Source organism: Chinchilla lanigera, unplaced genomic scaffold, assembly GCF_000276665.1.
Source record: "Chinchilla lanigera isolate Chin_1 unplaced genomic scaffold, ChiLan1.0 scaffold00036, whole genome shotgun sequence".
NCBI lineage: Eukaryota > Metazoa > Chordata > Mammalia > Rodentia > Chinchillidae > Chinchilla > Chinchilla lanigera.
This window is the reverse complement of record NW_004955437.1, coordinates 17041938-17062952: the sequence shown is the minus strand read 5'-3', so window position 1 is coordinate 17062952 and position 21015 is coordinate 17041938. Positions and strand designations below refer to the sequence as shown.

Here is a 21015-nt window from a genome sequence, read left to right as displayed (position 1 = left end):
CCCGGCACCACACTGATCTTAAAAAACAAATTTAAAGTAGTCTGAACTATGCAAACTCAGAAAACATCCAGGGAAGAAGGCATCACTCTGACATGTCTTCCTCATTTCTGTCATATTGAAGGCAGAGGCTCTCATACTTTATCGTCATCCAGTGAAAATGCCTCTAAGTGACAAATCGGAGCTTTTCTTAGATTTATGATAGGTGATCAGCTTCCTGGACAACTTAGTTACTTAAATTAGCTACTAATTTGCTTGGCACTAGAGACTGAAAACAGGGTTAGTGCTGAGCTACATCCCGAGACTTTTTGAAGCAGTATTTCATAAGTTACCCAGGCTGCACTCAAATTTGCATGTCTTCTGTTTCAGCCTCCCAGAATGCCGGAATTATGGGCATGCATCATCATACCTTGTTGCAAATAATGTTCTATTAAAAGTAATTATTTTTAAATTCCTGCCTTCCCTGAGTGGCTTTAGTTTGGGCAAAAATGGTGTCAACAGAGGGGAACATCCCTCGTCCCGTCATTGCTTTACTCTGTGTCACAGATGCTTTGTTTTCCTAACAGCTAAATTGATGGACCAAATCATTCCATCATCAGTGATCTCCTTCGATTAGAAAATTACTCTGATATGTTGGACCAGGACCTTGCTTGGAGTGACATGCCACACTCTAACGAATACTCCAGCCGCGTGTTTGACTCAGTAAATCCTGTGTGAAATACATCCCAGTACTCTCTTCACCAACAGGCATCCTTGCCTAACCCTTAGTGAGTCAGTTTCCCCACTTTCGCCACTCCAACCATGGAGGGTGGCAAAAGTGGAGCAGTGGAGTTAGTGCTGTGCCCCCCCGCCCCCCATACCGGGAATCGAACTCTTGACCTCATGCTTGCCAGGCAGGCGCTGTGCCGCTGAGCTGAATCCCCAACCCCAAGAGCCCCCTTTTTTAATACTGTGGGCCATAATTTGTATGTCTCCCAGGCAGAGGGCTTGAACCACTCACAAACAGATGTAATCACTTTTATCCGGACTTTTACTAATACAGTTAATAAAAAGCCACCCAATGGGACAGTCATGCACATAGCAACAGTAGTTCAAGCTGGCAGGGCTGTCACCCACAGTACATCTGAAATCACCTGGCTAATGTAGGCAAGAGTTTGAGGTTGGGTGAGGCAGGCGTAGGTAGTTTTTGTAAATCCCCCGAGTGATTTTCACGTGCAGCCAGGGTTGTAAATCACGGGCCCGTTTAGAGAGTGGGCAGAAGAGCAGCGGAGGGCTGTGCCCACGGAGTCAGGTCACAGGTAGGAAAGCACCACTGCCCTGTCTGTGGGGGTGGTCGTGTTGCAGGGCTTTGTCTCTGGCCCTCAGCCGGCTTCCATGCGGGAGGTGCACAAAGGGAGGCGACTCCCTCTCCTGCCCCCAGTGCCCTACTGCCAAGTTCGTCATGTGTCCGAACACTCGGCTTTTCTCTGGATGGCTGGCGTACCAACTGACTGCCCCTCCAAGGGGTACATGGCCCCCTGAGAGCTGTGGGAAGTGCCCAGTGATCCCCAGTGTGGCCTGTAAGCTCTTTCGCAGCACCCAGGGACTGAGGCTGCTGTCGCTCACCACCCGCAGGTAGGAGCTGAGGGGTACCGTCCTCCTCCCAGGGGACTTGGGGGGATGGGGATCCTTGAGTAAGAAAGACCAAGGCCACGTTCACAGGTCCGCACTGGCGTGTCTGCTGGGGAGCCTACGGGGCCTGGGAGAAGAGACCTGGAAGAGCTGGGTGGCCAGCCGTCCTTCCCCACAGACCCGCTGTCACCACTCCGGGTCTTGCTGGCTCGGCCACTTTGAGTCTTGAGGACGTGTGAGGTTGTGATACCTCTGCCTCTGGGCGGCTGGGACTCTGCTGCAGCGCCGGCAGCCGCTGTCTGTGTGGTCTGTCAGCTTGCTGTCCCTGCGAGCCAGGCCTTGACGTGAAGGACTTCAGGGCCAGCGGGAGTTTGGGACACAGAATCGTGCTTCTTGGAACTTTGAATAGCTACGTTTTTGAGACCATTCCTGAGGCAGAAATTTTTTCCATGGTCGCTTCCTTTAATTAAGTTTATATTTCGGTTGTTAGCTGGTGAGGGGGAAGGGAGGGCAGATAGGGGGAACTTCTGTCCCAGGCAGTGGCATGGTTTCAGGCTCCTCGGGCAGAAGCAGGAAAAGGAAGGTGGCTCTTCCCAGTATGACTCTGTAGATTAGCTTGTCCCCCCTCTTCTGTGCAAGTTTTATTCTTTCCCGTATGTAAGAGTACTAGTTACCCAGATGATCACCTTGAGATTTCATTCTCTCAGTGTGCAGAGTGATAACGGTGGTTAACACTTACATAGGATTACAGCAGCATGACAAGCACTGTTCTGCCTGCTTGTATTAACCCATTGAATTCTCCAAGCACCTGTAAGAGATGAGTGTAGTGATTACATGCGTGGTGTGGGTGAGAGTTCTGAAGCACAGAGATGTTAAATACATTGCCCAGGGTTGCAGGGTTGATGCATGGTGACCCCGAGATTCTCTCAAAGTTTTTAGCCTCTTACTACCTTACTGTATGCAGTGCAAATACCTGTGGTCATATTGCCCAGTCTTTACAAATGCCTTTTCATCTTTTATAGAACGCCCAAAGTGTGCGTTAGGGAGCCGTCAATGTCATAACTCTTTCAGAGGAAGACTAGTTTCCCTTCTTTCTCTCACGAGTACACAGTGGAGTTGTCCTGAAATTTCATGACCTGGTATCCAACAGATTGAGTATGAAAACAAGTATGAGAATCTGGCTGTCTTCTTTTAAGCCAGAAGTTGAAGAGATTTGCAAAAATGGGGGAAAAAATTCCCTCTTCTCATTGTTTTATTTACATTTTAGAAAATATAGGGTGTCCTCATTAAATGTTAGAGTAACATACATGGGCTTAATGACTTTTTAAATGAATGATACTTCTCATTTCTTTGTAAACCTCATATGCGAAAGCTCTTCAGAGTCTGAAAGTAAATACAGGTAAATTTTTTTTTTTTTTTTTTGGTTTTTGGTTTTTCTCCGGTACCGGGAACCGAACTCACGACCTTGTGCTTGCCAGGCAGGCGCTTTTTGCCGCTGAGCTAAATCCCCAGCCCCCACAGGTAAATTTTTAGAAGATGAAGGCCAAGGTGTTGGCAACTCTTGATATTCAAGCGTAGTTCACAGTATAGGAACTTGGGCCCCAACCCAGACCCACCAAATGAGAATCTGTATTGTAGCAAGAGGTGGATTGTTCGCCCACTGAAGGTCGAAAAGCACAGGCAGAGGACATACGGCAGTGACAAGGCAACTCCGTGCTCTGTAGGGTAACTTTCTGTCTGTAGAGTGCTAGAGAGCTCTTTCTTCAGTGTCCAGGAGAAGGAGCTGGGAAGATGGCACCCATTTGAGATCCTTCACGCCCACCGTGTAGCCAGGGGCCCCCCTGCTTCACAAGGACGCTTCCCACCCGCTCGTCAAAACAAGCAGCTGCAGAGCAGAGTTTACAGCAGTGGCCCTCAAACTCATGCGCATCAGAATCGACCTGTGCTTGTTTAAGCCCAGGTGCTGTGCCTGCCCGGCAGGCCTGCGATAAAGTCTGAGAATTTGCAGCTTCAGGGGTTGTCAGGTGATCTGATGCTGGTACTCTGGGGACCACTTTGAGACCTTGAGAATCAGTGTATTCCTCGATTAACAGCCTGCCTGGTTAATGACTGTCCAGATTTATGACCCACTTTTTGGGGGGAGTACAGTATACCTGGTTTACACAGTATTGTAATTTTTGCTGATTATACTGTATAGCACAGTACTGTAGATTTATGTTTTTATACACTGAAGTACTGTGTGTAAGAGTTACGCAAATAAAAGGAAAGTTGTCAAGTTGGATTTTCCTTTGACCGTTCCTTTGTTCTGAATATTGTACATACTATATACAGTTTCTCTTTTAATGACCTAGTCACAGGAACGGAACCTACTCGTTAAATGAGAAATGTCTATTCTGGTTGTGACATAGTTACACCAGGCCCATAGAATTACAGAAGAAATGTCTTAGGTATCTGAAGTTTCAAAACCAACCCCATCCTAAACTGCATAGTGAGGCCCTGTCTCAATTTAAAGAAAAAAACAAACAAACAAAAAACCCGTAATAAAATATCTGAAATTTTCCAGGATTTTTATTTTCCTGGATCTTTTAAAACATAGAAAACAGGTTTTTCAGGCAGGTTACAGGTCATTTAGAACAGTGCTATTCTCTTAAAACAGTGTGAGAACTAGGCCTCAGTTTCCTTCAGCACTAATTGCAAAGTTACCACCAAACTTAAACAAGGAGACGTAGCCTGTCCAGGTCATCTGTCAGCATCTAACTGCCAACTGGGCCTCCGCGCACTTGGTCACAGTGTGCCCACCCCCAGAAAGCAGGCCTATTGAGCGTAGGCCACTGCATTGCCATCTCCAGGCCAGAGCTACATGCTTCGAATCATCAGATTTTCTCTGCTCAAGAGCTGCTGTAAACCTCTGCCCTGGTGTCTGTTTCCAGGTCTGCAGATCCACTGCATTCTACTGATGTGGGTCTTCTAGTAGGGTTTGCTGACTGAACAGGTGTCTGATGAAAGGTGTATAATCCTCGAAGATTATCTTCCCCTAAAAGCAGCTGGTGACCTTGAACTCACATAATCCAGATAGATGGGAGTTGAGACTGAGTAGTGAGACAGAGTTTGAGGGTATTTGTACGGTTGGGTCTCACATGGTAGAAGATGGAGTTATGCACGGGAGAAAGGCAGCTGCCTTCAGCCGGGGGAGGCCGCGTCCATGTGCACACCCTCGCCTGAGAACATTATTCTACTCTACAATCTGGAATCATCAGTCGTTTTAGGGGAAGGAATTTTCCTATAAATGAGGGTTCACCTGGCAATTATTATGCCAGGAGTTAAATTAATTTGGGAATTTGGGCCTACAAAAACAAATTTTGAACTTTTCTAGGCAGTTCCTTCCTTACCACAATGGATCTGTCTCCATGAAGACAGCTCTTCACCACTTTTTCTTTCTTCCTTTTTTTTTTGTCTTTTCTAGACAGGGTGTCTCTGTGCAGTTCAGGCTGGCCTTGAGCTCACTGTGTCGCCCAGGCTGGTCTCGAACTCACAATGATCCTTCTGTCTCAGCCTCCCGAGTGCTGGGATTACAGACATATAACACCCACGTCCGGCGTTGTCACTTTTTCTCTTCAGAGGAAGTTTTCGTTTTTGTTTTTTTGTCTTTTTTTGAGACAGGGTCTCGCTCTGCAGTTCAGGCTGGCCTTGAGCTCACTTTGTAGCCCAGGCTGGTCTCAAACTCACAACTATCCTCTGCCTCAGTCTCCCGAGTGCTGGGATTATAGGCGTGCGCCACCATGCCCGGCCAGAGGAAGTTAACCATTTCAAACTTGGGGTGTCAGGGCTAGTCGATACGAGATTTGACAAGAAGGTCAGCCTTAACAGAAGCACGGGACACTTGGGTCCCAGGCAGCACAGTCCAGAAAGCCTTGCTTTTGTAGACATGTTCTCTTTCGTTCAGCCAGATACCTTGATGAAGCGTGGGCCCATACACCATCACCCCAATCTTACTTCCCCCCATTAAGTAGTTCCGGTGAGCAGAAGAGGAAGCCAGTTTCTGCTAGGAACAGGATAGCTGGTGTGGGTTTATGGGCCACTCAGCTTTTAATTGCAAGGCCCCTTCTCGGCAGCACCTCTGGCTCACTAGTGGTTTATTACACTGCGGCTACTGGGCTGTGTTCTACACACATCTCTCGTTTTCTGTCTAAAACAGCCAGCTCTCCACAGGGTAGTTGAGGCTTCCTGGTTGAAAGTATCCTGAGTTGAGGAGAGGTGTTAGAGCACCATGGGAATCTATTCACCAGAGGTATATTGTACTTGTTTCAGATGCTTCAGAGTAATACACCGGCTTCCAAGATAAGTGCTTTTTATTTCCCTGCATCTTAGATCAATAATTTGGAATCTTTTTGGTAAGTTAAATTTAAGAGCTGTAACTTAAACCACCACATCTCTATAATTACTCAATAAGTAAAATGTTCTCACCAAAAGTTTTTGTGTCAATGGGCTGTATCGTAATTATGCTTGGAAAAAGCCTGGGAAAAGTAGGAAGAAGCAAAAGGTGGCAAGAATTCTCTTATTTAAAACCCTATGTTTCGGTGGTCCCTGCTGTTGGTAACATTTGTGTTCTGTCTCCCACCCCTCCCCCACTCCCAGCACACCACAGTAGACGTGTGACACATGCTTCCTTTCTAAACAATATAGATTAGCAAATAGTAGGTGATTTCCCTTCACTAGTAAGGTCTAAGAAATTGATCGTGGTCCTTTCGGTTGTTCTGTCGGATTGCACTTACACCCAAAACCTCCTCCTTTGAGAGGGGAGCCTGTGGACTTCCAGATGGCCCTTGGCAGAAGCGTCCTTTCCTCCCACTAGTTATAGCTCCTTTGATGGGTCTCGTGAATCTGAGAAGAGAAACTGCAGGCCAAGCAGGGGGTGGCCTTGTGTGGTCTGCAGTGTTGGCACTTGAGCCATGAAAAGCCACCTGGTATGTTTTGCTTGGACATCAGCTTTCCAATTTCCCCCCAGCACCCAGGAAAATGTTGGCGGTTCTCTGTCCTCCCAGCCTTTGTTTACCCAGGGAAGGCAGGTGCTGGGCAAGACCAGTGAGCTCAGCATGCGCACGCTCGGCAGAGCTTGTCACGCTGGACATTGTACCGTAGCAGGCACAGGCTGCAGTCAGGGTCCAAGGAAGTGTCCCGGGAGACAGCCAGTGCTGAAGCGTTTGTGCCTAATGCTGCCCAGGACCCAGGCTGCCTGCTAGCTTGAGTGGCCTCCCCCATTTAGGCCCAGGCCCTAATAAGGCACGTGTGTACCGCCAGATAGAACTGATACCTGTCTGGCACCAAAACATGAACAGCTGGATAAAACAAGGTTTTCTGGAATTCGGGTGCTTCTTCCTAGAATAGGGACTGTGGGAAGGGGAGACAGAACAAAGAAGAGCATGTGCTTCCTGGGTAAGGTCGCCCTCACGGAGGGGACGGCACGGACACCTTCCGGACCCTTCATTTGTGCAGGATCTTTCTGCCAGGCGGAGAGGAGGAGGAGTTTCCACCTCCTACTGGGGTTCAGATAAGAACCAGTGAAGGCGTGAGGATTTCCACAGTCACTGCGGGGCGCTTCTAATTGTGGGATCTCATGGACAAAGGGAGAGAGTTCCTTCTCCATGGTTCTGTGGTTCTGTCCCCCAGGAGCACAGAGCTGGGGCCTCCAGCTGAGTACATTTCTCAGCATGTGCCAAGTGCTTAGGAGGCAGGTGACGGATGTGACAACTACCCGCGTTCTGAGGGGCTGCCTTTGTACTCTGGCAGCGGAGAGAGGTCTTCCTTCTGACGGGATGCAACAGGGCTGGCTCTGGCACAGAACGGCACGGCACATAACAACGGCCATGGATGTTCGCATTCCTGATGCTGCTGTCGAGAGCCCCCGCCTGTAGCCGGGTGACTCGTCGCCAGTGCTTTGACTGTAAAATATGGTGGTGCTTGTTTGCATTTAATCAAATACTTCGCAGTTAAACATGAATTAAACAGTCAAGTCAGAAGACTTCCGCGAAAGCTAATGTTGAATTTATGCCTATGCTTTATAACAGTGTTCAGATTAAAGCCATGAAGATGTAAAATGCTGTGATTATATCCCCATAGTGTTCAGGTTGGATTTCTTGTTCTGTATGTCTGCATTATTCGCAGTGATTTTGAGAGGCAGGAGAATGCGTCAGAGGCACTGATGTATCCTTGTAGCACAAAAACTAAAATTGAGAAGGTTCTTGAGCATGCAGCCATTTTGGAAATGTGGATAAAGAAGAAAATGCTGAAGATTCGGGTGGCTCACAGAGCAGCAGCATGATTTTGTAATTGCTGCCACCTACTGCATGTGGTTGATGTTTGTTTAAATTTAGGAAGTTCGTGAAGGTGAGGCTGTTGGGATAGATAATTAGAGCAAGGTAGACATCATTAGCTTACGGCGTCTCTTCTCTCCTCGGTAAGTGGCTCTTAATTACCGAGACAGCCGCCAGCTTGCGTTCGTTTCCTTCAAGTGGATTTAAAGTTTTTCTCATTTCAAAGTTCCTTTGCCAAGGAACCTTCACAGTAACACCGCAGAATGTGTTCAAAAGCTTAATGTGCTCGGGCTTTTTAAGTATACAAGAAATAATTTGATTTAAGGAGCTTTGTTTTGTGTGTATTTTTTTAATTTGTATGAGTAGCATTCTGGGGCTGGATTATAAATTAATTTCCATGAAAGAGGTGGAAATAGAGCTAGCGGAGCTGACGTGAATTGCACCAGTTGACTTAAAAGACATTCTTTTATTAGTCCTAAAACAGATCTTCAGATCACCCGGCTAGTTAAAGCTAACAGGCCGTACAGACTCTCAGCCCAGCGAGGCCCTTCTCTTTTATTAAGACCCAGCTGTCAAAGGGTCGTTAGGTCCTTCCTGTGGAAAACAACTTGCCCATTAATGTTTGGGGTGGTCCTGCAATGGAATTTCTGAGTAAGTCCTGACGTGGAGTTCTTGAAAGACTTTAAAGCTGGTAGGAGACGGATGTTGAGATTTACCAGAGGCAGCGTCTTAAGTCTCAGTTTTCAGGCTTTGCTAATTACACCATGATGTTGTTAAATACACCGCGATGTATGGTTGGAAGGCCCCGGCTGTCTGTGTGAACTGACTTACAGTGCTGCTAGAAAAGATGCAGAAGCATCAACTTCCCGGAGATCCAATCACCAACTGGGGAGAGGCTTCATGCGTAAGGAGATAGGTGTCATTGGGGTGATGTTTTAACTTTGTTGCTGCCTGTACTCTCGAGCAGCTCTTGTTCCTAGCTCTGGAAACACCTTAGTAAGTGTGAGCTTTTGCTTTTTCTACCCTAGGCTATTTGCTTTCTAGAAGAGAAGGCCAAGCAGGGTCTCCTGAAAAGCCTCTCTCGGATCTGGGCCGTCTCTCCTACCTGGCCTATTGGAAGAGCGTCATTTTAGAATACCTCTGCCACCACCACGAGAGGCACATCAGCATCAAGGCGATCAGCAGAGCTACGGGCATGTGCCCCCACGACATCGCCACCACTCTGCAGCACCTCCGTATGATTGACAAGAGAGATGGCAGGTGAGCGCCTGGGCCCTGGGCGATGCCCCCGCCCCTGCAGCGTCTCCCCCCAGAGAGGGTCCCTGGAGGTCTAGCACATGTGTTCCAGATAAGAGGTCTCTTGCTATATTATCAAAACCATTCTCCTGCAGAGAAAACGGGAAGTGACCCTCTTTGGCTTGTTGTGTTTTACTTTGCTAGACCCTTTCAAATCTTCCGCGCTTTCTGGTTTCTCCCCCCGGGCATTAGCACTAGCATGTGTCCGTGTGTGAAGGCGAAATGAAATTGCAGCTTCTGATCGCACTGTATTCTGCCGTATCACGTTACAGGTTTGTCATCATTAGAAGGGAAAAGTTGATACTGGACCACATGGAAAAGCTGAAAACCTGTTCCCGGGTCAATGAACTTGACCCAGAGTGTCTGAGGTGGACGCCAATTTTAATTTCTAACGTTGCGGTTTCTGAGGAAGAGCGAGAAGCCGAGAAAGAGGTAGTGACGGGCTTCTCTATCCTAAATTGTGTAACTTCAGTCTTAGAACTCTCTTCAGCTGAGAAAGTCATTAACGTCATTGTCAAAGTCTGGCTTATGTGTAGAGTGCTTGTGAAATGATATGGCACTAATTTATCCTAACTGAGGTTGCATGGTAAGACATGATAATTTTATTGAATTGAGTATGAAAAATGAAACATTTATCATTGATCACAAAGCAGCATTTTTCACTCCCGACAGCATGTAATCAGATCAGATTTGGTGCTGAGCTCCAAGGCTGCAGTGTCAATCGATTCTTTGTGTTTATGAACTTGCTTAAAGTGCTCCATGCCAGTGAGCATGTAATGTGTGATAAAGGACTCAAATCAATTAACTGCATCATTTATACTGCTAAATATCCCATGAAACCCGATCTCCTTTGATTTGTTATCCTAACTGATACCAAGGGGTCCTTAGACGACGCGGCTGGAATCTGCGTGGCTGGCTGGCTGTCCTGATGCAAGCTCACTTAGAGACCCTTTGCCATTGATTCTTAGAGCCTCTGGCTGTGGAGCTGCCCTCTCACTGGCCACCCTTCCTCCCCCCCCCCCTTAGGCTGAGCGGCTGATGGAACAAGCTAGCTGCTGGGAGAAGGAGGAGCAAGACGTGCTGGCATCTAGAGCGAGCAGTAGGCAATCACCTGCAAAAGTACAATCGAAAAATAAATACCTGCATTCCCCGGAGAGCCGGCCAGGGGCAGGGGAGCGAGGGCAGCTGATGGAACTGACTAAAGAGAGCAGTGAAGAGGAGGACGAGGAGGAGGACGAGGAGGACGACGAGGAGGAGGACGAGGATGAGGATGAGGACGAGGAGGAAGAGGAGGAGGAGGAAGAGGACGAAGAAGAAAACGTTCAGAGCTCTCCTCCACGACTGACTAAACCGCAGTCGGTTGCCATAAAGAGAAAGGTATGTGTATGTTTAGATTTTAACTCTGAGTCTGTTTCAGTCAAATCTTCATCATTGCCAGCATTCTGTTAGTGTTTGTTGCACTTTCTGTACTTTGAATGTAGTTTACGTGACACAGCACCAGCGATCAGGCATCGTAATTGTTTACCTTACAGTGATGATTGTGTGTACTGATGGCCACAGCAAGAACTCAGGGGCAGCCCAGCTTCCTAGTCTGGTAGTCACTGCCACCTGCTGGTCTGCAGGAGTAGAGTAAGTGGCAAAGGGGAATTGTTTTGGGTTTTTTTTGTCTTTTTGAGACAGGGTCTCGCTATGCAGTTCAGGCTGGCCTTCAGTTCACTTTGTAGCCCAGGCTGGATTCGAACTCACAGCAATCCTCCTGCCTCAGCCTCCCGAGTGCTGGGATTACAGGCATGTGCCACCATGCCCAGCTTGGCAAAGGGGAATTGAAAAGGGCCCCAGAGGGTGCAGAAGGACCCTCTGACCCTCCCAGCCCACAGCAGCCAGGACACTTAGCCGAGTGCCCACTGCCTGTTCTTCACATGGCATTGTTACAGAGTACTGAAGGTATTTTCCGTGTGGATATTTTTCATTTATGACCAGCTACATGTTACTGAAATGCTTCTAATTCTAGTAACCTGATGGTTTTTCTGAATTACACCATCTCATCTGCACTGGTATAGAAAATGAACAGTTGATTTTTTTTTTTTTTTTTTTTTTTTTTTTTTTTTTTTAGGGTAAGTTCTTCCCCAGTTCTGATATCTTCTTCCTGTATCTATCTTTAACATGAAGTGGGGCCAGGTGTTGTTAGTATACCAAATACAGGGAGTGTGATGAGGGGCTTGCGGGCCACCCCTGCTCAGGGTGCTTTCTCTGGGCTTGAAAGTTAGTGGGGGGCTGGCTGCGGGGAAATGGGAGACGAGAACATGCCATGAGTGGACGTAAGCCTTTTGACTAATGTTTTAAGTTCTTCCCAAGAATAACCATGTATGATGTATATAGTGAGAGGAGCTTGTCCTAAAAACCTCAAAAGTCGGAATCATCTCAGGCATAACATGGACTACAGCTGTATAAATGGACTCAACCTAAAGAAAACCAGTTTGTTATATTGGCTACACTCAGGTTTGGGGAAATTCTGTCTTAGGAAAGGCAAGCAGACTAAGGAAATTAATAACCACAGGTGTCATATTGGAGAATATGACTAACAGGCTTATATGTGTTCTTCTAAAACATTCAGAGGACTGAAGAGGTAAAGCATAATAATTCTTAGACACAATCTTCCAGGAGGTTGGCTCCCCCAACCCCAATACTAGGGATTCATCCCAGGGCCTTGACAGAGAGCTACATCCCCAGCCTTATGTATTTATTTATTTATTTTTAACACTGTTGCTGAGTTGCTAAGTTTTCCTGGCTAGGCTTGAGTTTGTGATCCTCCTGCCTCAGCCTCGCAGAGTGCTGGGATTACAGACAAATGCCGCCAGGACTGGCCTACCCTGGATGTGGAACCCAGGGTATCTACCACTAAATCGCACCCCTAGCCTTTCTTTGCAATACAGTTCCAGCGATTTTGGTACTCCCTGTTGACAGATTGCATTTTAGCAACAAGTCTACCTGTTAGTCTTTTATTTGGAATTTTTATCATTAAATATGTTTTTACTTGTGAAAGATACTTTTATCATTATAATTCTAGAGAGTCATTTGTTGCCCCCCTTTTAGTACTGAAAGATAAAAAAAATTGTGCCTTAGATAAAGTGAAACACCTCCATTCCTTTCACCCTTCTTTTTAAGGTACTGGTGGTTAAACCCAGGTTCTTCAGACTGAGCTGCATCTCCAGCCCTTTTTAACATTTTTCAGTCTCTTAAACTGCCCGGATTGCCCTCAAACTTGTGGTCCCTCCACCTCCACCTCCACCTCCCGGAATGCTGGGGTCACAGGTGTGCGCTGCCCTGTCCTTTTCCAGCCCCTGCCCCTGGACCTTCACTAAGCTTCAGCCCAGCCTTTTTATCTTTCTATTAAATTCTTATTGCTATTACACATTTGGAGAACATAACAATTACATTCTTCATGGGTTTGGGTTGTTTTAGTTTCATTTTGTTTTGAGATAGGTTCTCATTAAGTTGCCCAGGCTAGGCTCGAGCTTTTGATCCTCGTGCCTCAGCCTTCTAAAGTGCTGAATTACAGACTTGCACCATACATGGCTTCTTTTAACTTTTTAAGGCCCTGTCCCATATTAAACTGTTATGCAAAATTATTTCCCCACATCCCAACAACCAACGATCACATAACTTTGTGGACTTTTTAAGCAGTAGAAAAATATTTTCTTCAGACTCTTTCACCCACCCTGTCATTGTTCCGAAAGTTCCTATGAAGCGAGACAAGCAGGCTAGACACGTGCACTGTCAGGCAGTGACACTAAACCATGTACGTAGTGTACTTCCCTGATGGCTAGTAAATTATTGCAACACACGATCATCAGGGTCTGTGATGACCTTAAAATGTCTATTGTGTGCAGGATATTGAAACCAGCAAGTACCACTTGGAACATAAATGCTAGGAGAGCAAAGCTTAGCTTTTAAAATCTACAGTCAAGCTGCTAGGCCATTCCCTCTTGAAGCATCTGCTTGAGCAAACAACTGTTGTGTTTGGAAAACACTTGCCTGTGTAGTTGGAGCCCGAGAGGGATGTTAAACATCAAATGGAAGGTTAAGTACAAAGGCACCGCGGCAGCCTTTCCATGTGAGAGGCACAGCCGTGCCTTCTGCACGTGTCTGCTGCACACCGACTCGCCCATTTAATTTCTCGTGAGCTCTGATGTACTATGTTTGGAATTAATTTCAGAGGCCTTTTGTACTAAAGAAGAAAAGGGGTCGTAAACGCAGGAGGATCAACAGCAGTGTAACCACTGAGACCATTTCGGAGACGACAGAAGTCCTGAACGAGCCCTTTGACCACTCAGATGAAGAGAGGCCAATGCCGCAGCTGGAGCCGACCTGCGAGCTGGAAGTGGAGGCGGAGAACCGGAAGCCGGTCCTGAGGAGAGCGTTCCAACACCAGCCTGGGAAGAAGAGGCAGCCAGAGCTGGAGGAAGGAAAAGACAATCATTGCTTTAAGAACGCTGACCCCTGCAGAAGTAAGTAGAACGTTATAAAGTTCTCACCCCTGACTGTCCGTGCACAACTTGCTCCTGGAGTTGTCCCAGTGGCACCTGTGAGGTCGCCCCAGTGCACCTGACATAGGTGCCCTTTGTCCTTTCTTATTCATAAAAGAGTCTCTCCTGTCTTCCTGGAAGACCAGCACTTCCCTCTAGGTGGGTTCACTTTTGCAGAAATTGGCTCATCCATCAAAAACTTCGAAATCTCTCAGTAAGAAATGCATTGCCACCAAGCGTGATGGCACACGCCTGTAATCCCAGCACTCAGGAGGCTGAGGCAGAAGGATCATTGCAAGTTCGAGACCAGCCTGGGCTACAAAGTGAGCTCAAGGCCAGCCTGAACTGCATAGCGAGACCCTGTCTCAAAAAGGCAAAAAAAAAAAAAAGAAAGAAAGAAAGAAAGAAGCACATTGCAGGTTGGGCATGGTAGCATATGCCTATAATCCCAGCACTTGGGAGGCAGAGGCAGGAGGATTGCTTTGAGTTTGAGGCCAGCCTAGGCTACATAATGAGACCCAGTCTCAGAAAAACCAAAAAGTAAAATAACCCTTAAGAACACACACACACATTGCATGTCCTTGACTGTAATACATCTGTTCCTTCACATGTAATATTTTGCAAATCAGGACATACCTATATTATGATCATTGTGAACATTGCATATTACAGTCCTTTTTCCTGAAAAACAAATACTCGGGAATCAGTGGTGCATCTTAGTAATCAGCTGGAGGGACTCACTGAACCAGAATCCTCTGAGTTCACCCATAGGACAGCATAGAAATAAGGAAAGTCATTTTCCTTCTAAGCTGGCAGGGGCATTCCCTTCTCATCCTCTACAAAAATATGAACACCAATGAGCTGTCCTTGGTACCCTGTTGAGAAGCACCCTTCCTGACCTGTCAGTCTGGGCCCCGACTCCCAGCAGAACCGAGACGATTTGTGAGACAGTCTCTACTCTTCCATTGAAATGACTACTCAGAACCTGCTCTCTAGTTAGCAGCATGTGGGCACAGACAGTTGTTGCTGAGGGAAAGACATCTGACCCTGGGTATGCAGAGACCAAGCCTTGTTCTTTGGTTTCTTGAAATGAACAAAGAAAAACCAACAACAAACTCCGTGAAAGATGGTCGGGGGGCTTTACTTCTTGGCTATCACCTCTGGAGCCTATAGATGAATTATCATTACCCCTCTCCACTTTCTGCTGTTTAACCTTGAGAAATTCTTTGTGGCTACATCATGCTCAGTTCGTTTCAGGATTCTCTCCTTAATTCAAAATAATTATCAGAAAACTCATTTCCTGGCTTCAAAAGGTATATTTCTATGAAAGCCAGTAGGACCAGTAGTTTAGGAATATTGAATCTGGGGCCGCTGGCATGGCTCTTACTCCCCATTGAGAATAGAAAGGAAACAATCCAAACCTCCTAAGGTGACAGTTAATTCAGGCCTGGGACCTGGCATGGCTGAAGGAGCGTTCTCTGTGACCTGAGTTCTTTTCAGCCAGTCAGTTTAAACTCCCAGGTAAGGGTGTGTGTGATGTTTTTATTATGTAAGTGAGGTAGAGCTTACCTGCTATGCACTGTGACTGGATTAGAATTCACTCCATTCTGCAATAAGCATATATATCTTTCATGATTGTTAGATTTTATTCTCCAAAATAGTGGGGAGGGGTGTTTTGTTTATGGTTTTGTGTTTTTTTGTTGTTTGTTGTTTGTTTTTTGTTGTTAGTTGTTTGTTGTTTGTTTTTTCAGCACTGGTGATTGAACCCCAGGTGTTCCCAATTATTAAACAAGAGCTCTACCTTTGAGCTATATCCCCAGCCCTTTTTATTTTGAGATAGGGTCTCACTAAGTTGACCAAGATGGACACAAACTTAAAGTCCTCCTGCCTCTACCTCCCAAATAGCTGAGCTCATAGGCATGCACCACTATGCCCAGCCATAGTGAGGGTTTTAATAAGGTTATTATTGCTCTTTATAAAGATTTTCCTTTAAATTGACCAGTGACTCTAGAAGTTTAGTGTGGTTCTAACCTTCCACAGATGTTAAGGCACGGATATTTTGTAGTGTATATAACCCACATGTTTATTCACATAGGAGGGCAGAGAGAGAGAGAGAGAAGGTTACCTAAACGGAAATGAACTTTACAATTATTGTTTGTTTCTAATTGTCTTACTGTAAATACTACATTTGAGCAGCGAACTCATCCAAAATACATTGTGGGTAAAAGTAGTACTGAAAAGAACACCTGCATTTTGAATGTTCAGGAATTTCGTGGACCTTACGTTGTAGGTTGTATCAGGCAAAAATGATGATAACACATGCGTGTGTTTGTGTATCTAGTTACTCATTTGTGTTAGAGGTACACCATTTATTGTATGCCAGAAAACATAAAACCTCAAGCATTCAAGTCAAAGTAAATAGTATAACCTGAGAGCATTTAAACCCAGTGAATGTCCACAGACAGAGGCCCAGTTACTCAAGGTAGATGTAGGACTTGGGCTTTGAGTCATTTTTCCAGTGCAGCGGTGACTTAGGTGCATGAGGCTTAATCCCTTGTCACTGTATTTCCTAACTTGCAGGTGTTCAAAGTAATTTTTTTTTAATGGTAGGAACTCCAGGCATTTGCATCAGAGAATGTCTTATTTGTTAAGTTCCAATATTTTTTCCCAGGCCTAAGCTGCTTACTTGGTTTATGCCACAGTATGATTCCCGGTTAGTCTTGATTACCTTTCCCGTCTACTTCTTTCGAGCTAGGTTGAGCGCAGTGCTGGCCAGTTAATTGAGAGGAGGGTCAGGTTTTCTGGTTATGCTTGATCTGACTTTGCTTTTTTCCCCTCCCGCCTCTTCACTAAGACAATACGGATGATGATGCAGATAACTTGAAAGAAGGCAGCAAAGACAATCCTGAACCTCTGAAGTGCAAGCAAGCGTGGCCAAAAGGAACCAAGCGAGGTCTCTCTAAATGGAGGCAGAGCAAAGAGCGGAAGACTGGATTTAAGCTGAATTTATACACGCCACCGGAAACACCCATGGAGCCCGATGAGCCGGTCACAGTGGAGGAGCAGAAGGAGATTTCCGAAGGTAAAAGCAGCCCCACTCTGGTGGAGATGGAGCAGGAGACGAAGGAGGCCGAAGAAGCCCCTCTGCCTCGGGATGGAAACAGGAGGGAAGAGCCGTGTGCACCTGGGAGTCCACACAAATCACCGAGCGAGAAGCAAGCCGAGCTCGTCAAACCGGAGGAGGAGGAGGAGGAGGAGGAGGAAGAGGAGGAGGAGGAGGAAGAAGAAGAAGGAACTGTAGAAAAAGACCCAGATGGCCCTAAAAGTCAGGAGAAAGAGGAGCCGGAGGTCTCCATGGCGAAGGAAGACCGTGCGCGTTTGGAGGATCACGAAGAGGAAGAGGAGGAGGAGGAAGAGCCGTCGCACAATGAGGACCACGATGCCGACGATGAGGACGACAGCCACATGGAGCCCACCGGAGCAGAGAAGGAGGACCTCCCAAGAGAGCCCTTCAAAGAAGTGCTGGAAAGCCAGGAGGCTTTTTTAGACCTTAGTGTTCAGCCCAGTTATTCGAACCCAGAGGTCCTGATGGACTGTGGTGTTGACGCCACAGCTCCGTGTCACAGTGAGCCCAAGGCGCTCGCCGGCGACGCGGAAACTGCGCCCGAGTCAGACGAGGAGCCCCCCGGAGAGCGGGCCGAGAAGCAAGACCACAAGAACAGCGAGGAAGTGGGCTCCGAGTTCAAAGAGGGAAACATGGCAGCCGTGGAGATCGACTCGGAGACTGTCCAGGCAGTTCAGTCTTTGACTCAGGAGAGCAGGGAGCAGGAGGACACCTTTCAGGACTGTGCGGAGACACAGGAGGCCTGTAGGAGCCTACAGAACTACACCCACGCAGACCAAAGCCCGCAGATCGCCGCAGCGCTGGACGATTGCCAGCAGTCCGACCACAGCAGCCCGGTCTCGTCTGTGCACTCCCACCCCGGCCAGTCAGTGCGCTCTGTCAGCAGTCCCAGCGTCCCCGCCCTGGAGAGCAGCTACGCCCAAATCAGCCCTGACCAGAGCGCCATCTCAGTGCCGTCCTTACAGAACATGGAAACCAGTCCCATGATGGACGTCCCGTCCGTTTCCGATCACTCGCAGCAAGTCGTGGACAGCGGGTTTAGCGACCTGGGCAGCATTGAGAGCACAACAGAGAACTATGAAAACCCCAGCAGCTATGATTCCACCCTGGGCGGCAGCATTTGTGGAAACGGCTCTTCCCAGAACAGCTGCTCCTACAGCAACCTCACCTCCAGCAACCTGACCCAGAGCAGCTGCGCCGTCACGCAGCAGATGTCCAACATGAGCGGGAGCTGCAGCATGCTGCAGCAGAGCAGCATCAGCTCTCCCCCGACCTGCGGCGTCAAGTCTCCCCAGGGCTGCGTGGGGGAGAGGCCCCCGAGCGGCAGCCAGCAGCTGGCACAGTGCAGCATGGCAGCCAACTTCTCCCCTCCCATGCAGCTGGCTGACATCCCCGAGACGGGCAGCGCCAACATTGGCTTATATGAGCGAATGGGGCAAAGTGATTTTGGGGCTGGGCACTACCCACAGCCATCCGCCACCTTCAGCCTTGCCAAACTGCAGCAGTTAACTAACACACTTATTGATCATTCATTGCCTTACAGCCATTCCGCTGCTGTGACTTCCTATGCAAACAGTGCCTCTTTGTCTACACCACTAAGCAACACAGGGCTTGTTCAGCTTTCTCAGTCTCCACACTCTGTCCCGGGGGGGCCCCAAGCACAAGCTACCATGACCCCGCCCCCCAACCTGACTCCTCCTCCGATGAATCTGCCACCGCCACTTTTGCAGCGGAACATGGCCGCGTCCAACATTGGCATCTCCCACAGCCAAAGACTGCAAACCCAGATTGCCAGCAAGGGTCACATCTCCATGAGAACCAAGTCGGCGTCTCTGTCACCAGCCGCTGCCACCCATCAGTCACAAATCTATGGGCGCTCCCAGACCGTAGCCATGCAGGGCCCTGCACGGACCTTAACCATGCAAAGAGGCATGAACATGAGTGTGAACCTGATGCCGGCCCCGGCATACAACGTCAACTCCGTGAACATGAACATGAACACGCTGAACGCCATGAACGGGTACAGCATGTCCCAGCCGATGATGAACAGCGGCTACCACAGCAATCATGGCTACATGAATCAGACGCCCCAGTACCCTATGCAGATGCAGATGGGCATGATGGGCACCCAGCCATATGCCCAGCAGCCAATGCAGACCCCGCCCCACAGTAACATGATGTACACGGCCCCGGGACATCACGGCTACATGAACACGGGCATGTCCAAGCAGTCTCTCAATGGGTCCTACATGAGGAGGTAGGCGGCCTGGGCGGTCCCAGCACCCCCGGGCATCCCTCTCGGGTTGATCTGCACAAATACCTATGAAGAGTACGATTTCAAAACCAGCAATTGGTGTGAATGCAAAAACATTTGTTGGCACCATTTATTTAAAAAAAAAAAAAGCTGTATGCAGCAGAAAGCCTTATACAAGTTGTTTTTCTTTTTCGTTTTCTCTTTTTTTTCCTTTTTCTTTTTTGGTACCTTGGTTTCTGTTACTTTTATATGAAACCCTTGGCAAAGGAGGGCCTCTCTTTGGACTACAGTTCAGAGGCAGTCACTTGTCGTGCCTGCTTCCTTTAAAACAATGTGGATATCAAACCCCCCAAATTATCTGTTTTAATACTGAACCTAGAGCTTTTCTTTCCTCCCCCTCCACTCCATGTAAATGCCTTTAGCATTTCAGTTATTGTACATTTTGTTTAAGGTGACACTTCAGCATGCCGCTAATGTCCTTGTTAGTGACAGTGCATTTTGTAGTACTGTACAAGTGTTGTGCTAACGGTAAGCCATTTCTTAAGTTTTTTGCCTTGATTAGGGTACCCTAATTTGAGGGTTTAAAAAAAAACTATATTTTTGTTAATTATAAAACTGTAAAGAGCTATAAAAGCTATTCCCATTTGGTTAGTCCAAGGGGTTTTATTGCTAACTGTTTGGTGTAAAGTTGAGACCCTTTTCCATTTTGGTGACAGATTTCTTTGGGGAAAAAGGCAGCTTTCTGTTTTATAAATGCAGACTTCTGTTTATTGAATGAAGCATATCTCAGTGTTTATCTGTCAGGTTTTGAAACATTTCATATATGTCCAAATACTTGGCAGGATTTAAAAAAATAGTGAATTTGGTGTAAAGTTGCTATTTTATGGAAATGCCTCTAACTTTACATTTTCATTCCATCTGTAGATTTTTCTATCTTTATAAAATATTGGAGTTATTTTTTAAGGAAAAATAGAGAAGTAGCTTGTGAATAGCTCAAACTAAGCTTACAAATCGCATGTAAAAAAGCAAAAAAAGTTATTTGTGTCTGTTTATATTGCTTCCTTTTTGTAGCCTTTGTACCTGTACAGGGTGACAGTAAGGGCCAAGCAGGAGCGGCATAACCCTTGTATAAATAGGAGCCAGCCACACTCTGGCGTTTATCTGTCCTCTTTTTAGTCAGTTACTTCAAAACAACAAAAAAACAAAAACAAAAAAAGCTGTACATTTTAACATAAAATAAATTATGATGAGCCATTTTTAGCCTCTTGTGTCCTGTCATATTATGATTGATGGAGAATGACCAATGGAACTGTATCATGTGTCACATCTCAGAACACATACACATTTCGGGAAAATAAATTATTTAGTGTAAATTGGAGTGAAGAGATTTTCTGATTTGTTTTTGACTTTGGGGGAGGGGTTGGCAATAAATAAGAGTAATATCTAATAAAACCATCACATATACCAAATACCTATTTAATAAATTAATTTATAATGGATTTTAATGCTTTTCATGAAAGTTTATTTTATGCTAGTGCATACCTTCTGTATGCCAATCATTGTCTTTAAAATAAAGTGAATTTGTTTTTTTCTTTTTGACTTTGATCTTCATTTGCAAAGAGATCCTGCACGGATATCCAGTTGCCTTGTTTGTACAGTCTGTATAAACTTCCCCTTTGGGCTTAGGGCCATGGCAGCAGAAGCACCCAGCTCGGGATTGTATGTCTGAAATTTTATGTCCCTTAAAAATGTGTGAAAGTTTTGCTTTGTTGTGAATGAGTGTATGTTTTCTTTAGAAGCTAAAGTTCAGACCAAAAAGAAGAAAAAATTCACCAACATTTTATAGGATTCAGAGAAAGCCTTGCCTGAGAATTAAAACATTTTGTTATTGAAGTA

The 21015-nt window shown here is 46.6% G+C and overlaps 1 protein-coding gene across 1 annotated transcript in view; it reads left to right on the top strand.

Moving 5' to 3' along the window:
• LOC102029900 (histone acetyltransferase KAT6B) overlaps positions 1-20711 on the top strand; it is a 64315-nt gene extending 43604 nt beyond the window's left edge. Inside the window, exons 11-15 of the mRNA XM_013516975.1 lie at positions 8948-9179; positions 9488-9647; positions 10242-10592; positions 13432-13723; positions 16596-20711. Of these exons, the coding sequence (XP_013372429.1) occupies positions 8948-9179; positions 9488-9647; positions 10242-10592; positions 13432-13723; positions 16596-19126 (3566 nt within the window). The 3' untranslated portion in view covers positions 19127-20711. The remainder of the gene's footprint in view (positions 1-8947; positions 9180-9487; positions 9648-10241; positions 10593-13431; positions 13724-16595) is intronic.
• The last annotated feature ends 304 nt before the right edge of the window (positions 20712-21015 follow it).